The sequence below is a fragment of the Quercus lobata genome, chromosome 2, assembly GCF_001633185.2.
Source record: "Quercus lobata isolate SW786 chromosome 2, ValleyOak3.0 Primary Assembly, whole genome shotgun sequence".
In the NCBI taxonomy this organism is placed as follows: domain Eukaryota; kingdom Viridiplantae; phylum Streptophyta; class Magnoliopsida; order Fagales; family Fagaceae; genus Quercus; species Quercus lobata.
Genome location: NC_044905.1, coordinates 77,022,289 through 77,029,404, shown reverse-complemented (window position 1 = coordinate 77,029,404; position 7,116 = coordinate 77,022,289). Strand labels below are relative to the sequence as shown.

At 35.5% G+C, this 7,116-nt stretch overlaps 1 protein-coding gene across 1 annotated transcript; it reads right to left on the bottom strand.

The window, feature by feature from the left end:
• Positions 1–1,633: 1,633 nt before the first annotated feature.
• Positions 1,634–5,964, bottom strand: LOC115976692. Its single transcript, XM_031098139.1, has 7 exons — positions 5,556–5,964; positions 5,362–5,448; positions 5,038–5,217; positions 4,072–4,242; positions 3,456–3,668; positions 3,284–3,372; positions 1,634–2,525 (listed from the first exon to the last, which is right to left on the bottom strand). Exons 1-7 carry the CDS (start codon positions 5,638–5,640, stop codon positions 1,827–1,829), a joined length of 1,524 nt encoding a protein of 507 aa, XP_030953999.1. The 5' UTR covers positions 5,641–5,964; the 3' UTR covers positions 1,634–1,826.
• Between the last annotated feature and the right edge of the window lie 1,152 nt (positions 5,965–7,116).

The following is a 7,116-nucleotide window of genomic DNA, read 5'->3' as shown; positions in this document are numbered from 1 at the left end:
GCTAAAAAATTAAAATAAACATTTTAATTTGGGACTAACAGTTCTAAATCTCATCAATTTTTCTCCTTTTCACTTAATTAGGGGGGAAAAGTATAGATGATAACATCTCATCATATCACAGTAAAACAGGAGAAGGGGGGATTATAAATGAGGCCTGACAAACAATTGATCCTTGTAAACAAAGCCTAGCCCGTCCTTGCCGCACTTGGAGAAAACAAACCCAGTTATGGAATGGGCTTTACAAAAGGAAAATTTGGCCTAACATTTCCGTATAGAAATGGCAATGGGGTGGGAAGGGCCGAGACCGGATTATCGGTGCCCCATCCCCTGCTTTGTCTCCTCTTTGGAGCAGAAAAAATCTACATAGGGCAAAATTGGGGTGGGTTGGAAATATTTTACTAATTCTAATAAGATTGATGAGATAAAGATGAAATATAAAAGAAAATGGCAACCACAATAGTTCTACTAGAAAATAAGAGATAATTTTTTTTTTTTTTTTTTTTTTTGGAAATGATAATGAAATATATATAAAATAAATAAATTATAAGTAAGATGTGAATAGAAATGATTAAATTATATTTAAAAATATATCAAATAAAATGTGTGTATTTGGGGCGGGGCAGGACGAGTAAAACCTATCCCTGCCCTGTGACCTCTTTGGGAGAGGAAAAATCCATGTGGTAAAGTAAGTCAAGTGGGGTGGGATGTTTTTGTCATTCCTAATACTATAGTCTACTAAGAGCATTCACATCAATCCGTCTAAATTTTTTTGTCTATTTTAGCCTTGTAACCCTCTTTGAGGCGTGAAAAGTCCGCATGGGATGGAGCAAGTCAAGTGGGGTGGGATGTTTTTGCCATCCCTAATACTATAGTCTACTGAAGTCACTAATTCTATGCATGGTCTTCCCATTCAGGATTTTTTCAAATCCAGGGGAATTATTTTGTGCCCATAATTCAACTCGATACAAATTACAGAATTTGGGAACACTCTTTTTCAATAAATCGACACAAGATTTTCATAATTTTTTTCCCAACTAAAATAACCTATTATGGTTGGCGTATAATAATAGTGGTGATAACTAATCTTTCAACGACAACTTACCACCTTCCACCTTAGCAAGTTGAAGAAGCATTGTATTTTTTCTTTTAATTTTCAGCTGAACCTGTCGTCGTTTCAAGTATGGCTTCCTATCCATATTCAAAATTAGCCAGCTACTCTTTTTCCCAAATTGGAAAGCAGAGAATTACAAGGCCAACAATTTTCTAAAGAAAATACATGACCTGGACTGGAACAACCATTTTCCTTTTCACTAGGACAATCATTTTAACCTTTTTACTCAGCTTCATATAAGGGGGCTTGAACCTTATTAGATTACCTACAAGAGATTGAATTGAGGTCATAAGGAAATGAATTTACAACTTTGACTAGCAATGCCTAAGGTAGGTAGGAGATGGAAACTTTATCACTCAGTGACATGCCCTTTTAACCCATGCATCATGCATGAGTTTGCTGTATTGCAGAATTCTTAACGTGGAGTTGTGATTAGAACAAGATATTTCAAAGAAGCAAAAGACTAGCTCTGATTTGGTCCTCTTAATTTCTAGTTAAAATAAAATACACATCCAACAGATGTATATATTACATATATGTACTTTTACTAAGGAAATTTTGGAAGACATTACCTGTGAGAAAATAAAAACGATAACCCTGAAACAGTCATGCCTGCCTTTCACATCCACTTTTAACCATCCCATCTTCATATCTCACATACTAAAAGTTTACAAGCTTCTTTTGTTGCCCTCTAATAAAATGTAGCTGTAGATGATCAATAGGCCTGAGAATAACCCATGTAATTCAATCGAGGCCGAATATTGTACTGATTATAGCTAGGATCTCCATAGTCAACAGCCTTTATTACCACTGCCTCACGACGTCCATCCTGTTCTTGAACTGCTCCAAAGACTATTTCATTTGTTTCACAGCTCTTCTCATAGTAAGTTTGAGGGCTGGATGAGAAGTGCCTGTGATGATGCTGTTGTTGTTGTTGCTGCTGTTGCTGAATATGCTGCTGCTGCTGCTGTTGAACTTGGCGATAATCACCATCCCATCCGTTATAGTAAGGCTGACTTTGCTTGATACGGTGGCTCTTCTCCATATCTTTGGTCATGAAAGGGTAGGTCCTTTTGGGTGTAGCGTTTCTGGTTTCTATTGGTGGTGGTTCATCCTCATCTGGGATCACAAAGCTCTCTTGCATGGGCCATGAATTTGGATGTTTGTTCAGTTGTTGGTACTGCTGATGATAGTGGACAGACTTTCTTCTAGAGCCTGAAAATAGTCCCCCAAATATTTCAGCTACAGTTGAACCGGTGTTAAGGACAAGCTTCCCAAGTGAACCAAAGAATCCCTCTTCTTGTCTCTCAGGTTCATCTTCATTTGGAATCAAGGGGGGCCTGACTGATTTCGGAGGCCTCTGATATGGAGCCACTGGTGCAACTGCAACTTTCTTAATAGTAGTTCTTGGATCCTGCAATAAAAGAATATGAAACTTGTCAGGGTCATTTTATAAAGAGAATCACTGAAGTAGAAATCCAGATTGTTTGCATCATAGTGAACAATTTAAAATATGGTGCCACCAGGATATTTTGGTCTTAGGATCTAGACTACGTATAAAATTAACTTGAGGAAATTTTTAAATAGTTTCTTTTTTTGGCAGGGGAATTAACACATTAAAAAACAGACGCACATGTTAACATTGTAATATGTTCAGAACACTTCAGAATATGACAAAGAAAAAAGTATTTTATTTGAAACATCCAAGATGCAAAAATAATTGTTGAATACAGGTTTATTTGTGAGTAGAATATGTGTAAGACTCATGCTCTATCAGATGGTCGAGAAGACATGAAACCAAAATGAAAATTATGAATTCTCACAACCATTCTATGACAGTTAGTAGTAAAATTGTAAATTAGATTTCTATGACAGGTCGCAGGTTCTGGTCCAGGAATCAACTTCTCTAATAAATTAGAGGTAAGACTACCTATCATGACCTCTCTTAGACTACACAAAAGTGGGAGTTTGTGCACTAGGTATGACCTTTTGTTTTTGTTTTTTTTTTTTTTTTAATTCTTTAAGGAGTAGCATAGAGCATGATTGGCAAGTTATAATTTGGAACATCTTTTGAAATTCAGACTTGTGAGACGGATACCTATGTGACATCTCTCCAATCACCAACACATTTAAAAACTAGAGATTGAAAACACATATCCTAGGATAACTTACATCTCTGGAAGAAAACATTGCTCGCACCCTTTGCTGCAGCAATGCTAGCATGTAGCCAAAAAATGCAGCTGCAACAAGCACTGCTATCCCTGCAATGTCAAAACACATCTTATACACCTTTATGATCTTAAAATAAAAATGACATAGGGAAGTGTTGATTTTTCCCTTATACCTAGGTGGAAACTACCATCATAGTCGTAAGAACAGTCATCATCATTAAGTTGGATTTCTCGAATTGCCTGGTTTCCTCTGTCTATAACCAAAATAGAGCAGCTACTTCCAATATAAACCAGATCAAAATCGTTTGAAAACTTTGCATCTTCACTTGGACCATCTACATGACCTCCTCCTCGACCCCATTTTCCACCTGCAATAGTTGTAACCCCTGCAAAAATATAATACTAAATCATATTAATTAGGTCAATTTGAATATGGTAAGTGCCTTATATGCCAAGTTTCATGCAATTGGTTAGTGGGGGGAGAAATTATTCCACAAACCTGTGTACTATACCTCCCTCTCATATAAGGATGGGTCCCAGAAGTGGGACCCACAAGTGAGGCCTACCATTATGTGGGAGGAGGGCTTAATACACCAAGCACACTGAATAATTTCATAGGGGTGAGAGGAGGGCCACTAGTTAGTGATCAGTCAAACCAAAAACTATATGATAAAAAAGTGATATTTGAAGGAAAAATTTCTTCCTACCATTGTGTATAACTTTAATATGATCATTATAAAAGCAATTTCATTCTTTAACCATGGAAATCCCCTGAATATGTACATTTACCTGAATCACTTATCTTCCTGATAGCCATATTCAATGTGTCTGCAATGTAAATGTTTCCTCTGTCATCTATTGTAAGCCCTTTTGGGTGGTTCATTCTTGCCTCTCTTAGCTTCCCATCTACATGCCCAGAATACCCTTCAGGTGAACCAGCAACCAGCTTGGGCCGGCTATCTGCAAGTCATTCATTCATTCATTTTATGCATGCAGAAGAATAATGAGTTCAATCAAAAGAAAATATCAAGTTCCCAGATGACACAGAAGAAACTTGATCAGATTTTAGAAAACTAAAGTAGTTATTTAAGATCATTTTATCGGAAAGAGAAATGGATAAATATTAATGCAGCTTTTTTACAAATCTAAATTTAAAAAATCTAAGACAACATAAATTATTTGGTTTGCATCAGATTGATATCCCCAACATCTAATGAAAACACTTCAAAAGCAAAAGTGCAATTTGGCATCCATCATGAGTAAAAGTAAACAAATGCCTTAAAATTTGGTTAAAAAAGATAAAGGACAATTAGACAAGTAAAAAAGAAGCATAAGTGTTCTTTAGAGAATGCTGGTCTCAAAATGAAAGATAGCAGCATATCTCCAAAAAGATCAAGTTGGCCCAGCAGAAACTAAAACTAAAAGGTATATCGTACTTTCAACAGTGGAGGCTTCATCTATACAAAAGCATATCAAGTTTGAAGCTAAACAAGGAAAGGAATCAGAAAAAGATGTCCCAAGTCTGAAGCTAAGTACTTGCACAGGGCCTAACCAAACAGCAATCTTTTTCACACGAGACTTGAAGTGGGTGTTCAGAAACACTTTAGTACAAGCAAAATCAAGACCATAACGCACGCGCACACACTGACACTTATAAATCAAAATTTGAGAGAACTCAAAGCACAAATCACAAACAATATAATCAAAACAAAATTCCAAAAACTGTAAGGGCAAAAAAGCCAAAAAGTAACTTACAACGAGACAATGGTGTTGAGATCCTGTAAATATTACTGTTTTCAGAATCCAATACAAGAAGCTCCCCAGTTGGAGACACTTCAAGTGAGTATGGTTCAATTCCAAGCTTACTTCCATCAAATACTGTCTCCACCGTATATCCACCCTCAAATTTCATCATAGAACGGCTAGAAGTATCAGCTGAAAAATCAAACCCCACAAGTCCCCTCACTTCAATAATCCCATGTTACTCATATGAACCTTAACAATGCAAGGAACAATCTCTAGACCCCAATGTAAACAAACCCCAAAACAGAAAATGTAAGCTCAGTGAAAGATCCGTACCTGTCTTTGTGGTGGTGGTGGATTTCAGTGACCACAGCCACTTAACAAGCGCAGAGACCACATTGGAGACAACCCCACTTACAATTTCTGAAAATGTTTCAACAATGTAATGAAAGTTTGAAACTTTGATAGAATTTGAAGCAGACAATGTGAAAAAGTAAATTTAAAGAAGAAAAAGAATGCAAATTACTCACTTGCAGGTGGCGTGGCTGAAACTGAAGAAAACCCACCAAAAAGAACCACAAAAATGAGAGCCAAAAGAACCCAATTACTCTTCATTGTTGCTCTTGTTCAATGTAGAACAATGAAACAAAATGCCTCAAATTAGAAGGTGTAAGCTTTGCATTTTGGGAACCCACTTAAGTAGTAAAGACCCCACAGAGAGTGTTTTGGGCCAATGACAACTCTTTTTTTACATTTTAATTAGTAGTACCAAAGGCTTTTGAGAGAGAAAGAAAGTGAAAGAGACACAAAGGGATTAGTGAGCAATTGATCATGGAAGGTCTAGACGGCAGCTGTGTTCAAAGTGAAGAAAGTAAAGGCAGAATAGAGTGAGACTGAAGAGTCGGAGGAACAGTCTTTAAGAGGGAATCATATTCCCTTGTTTTGTATTAAAAAAATGTTAGTATTTGTAATAATCAAGTTGGGTTTTGTTTTAACTTTATTTTAGGCAAATTGAATTTGGCACTTGGAATCCATTACTTTCTTGGTAATTGGGGAGTCCGACTAATCATTAATATCCATAGTTTTTTTTTTTTCTTTTTTTTTGAAACTGTCATATTTGCCACTTAATGCATGAAGTTGAAATTGAGGAAATTATTTTTAAGCATGGGTAGGGATGTAATTTCACATAAGGGTGACCCTTTTAACTATTGATTTATACAATTTTTTATGTTTTTGAATATTACATCCAAGGTGTTCTCTTGTCTTGGACCTGTTGAAGAAGATGGTCAAACAATAATGTGGCTCTTTGGGGTTGTGACTTAGAAAGAAAGCAAAGTTATAGCCAAATTGTTTACAAGGATCAAGAACAGTTGCTTCCTTAATCTCCTTTTTGTTACTCTTTAATCTTTAGTTATTCAGGAGCTAATTAATGTATTGTACATTTTGTTTTTCATGCTTTTTTTTATGTTTCATTTGGGGTACTTTTTTTTGTTCTTTTCCTCAGCTTATCATGTGCTCTTGATTTAGATCTCATGTGACATATTATGCCGTATGTAAAGAATGTTTGACGTCTCTCTCTCTCTCTTTGTAAGAATGTTTTTCATGTACTTTGAATCTTTGTATTTATTGGTCCCTCTCATTGATGGTCTAAAGAAACAAATCTTTCTTTTCTTTTTTACATGTGTAATCTTGATGTGTATTGTTCACGATGGCTCAAACAATCATGATTCTATGAGAATTAGTAATACCCTTTTATCCTATCATCATGACATTTTATTTTAAATCTTTTGAAATCTGAGCCCTATCAAATGATGGGGCCTCCTATGTAAAAGCTCACGAGTTGTATTTGATGCAGTATTTGTTTACACAATCATTGCATCTCCTGGTGCCCATTCATATTATTTACTTTCAATATTTTTTTTTTTTTTTTGAGAAACTACTTTCAATATTAAGTGTCACTAAAGTTTTGTACTTCAATTAATATTTTTAATAGAAATATTTAGAAGTTAATTTTTCATCTCCTAACTATGGAATTATCACAAGAGAAATTAATAAAAAAAAATTAGGCATTACATGTAAAGGAAAAAAAAA

Excerpts from the sequence above, each read along its gene's own strand:
- LOC115976692 (XM_031098139.1), bottom strand. The coding sequence starts at position 5,640 with ATGAAGAGTAATTGGGTTCTTTTGGCTCTCATTTTTGTGGTTCTTTTT. Across the intron at positions 5,218-5,361 it reads CACCACCACCACAAAGACAG|CTGATACTTCTAGCCGTTCT; the intron begins GTACGGATCTTT and ends TTGATTTTTCAG. Across the intron at positions 4,243-5,037 it reads CTCAACACCATTGTCTCGTT|ATAGCCGGCCCAAGCTGGTT; the intron begins GTAAGTTACTTT and ends AATGACTTGCAG.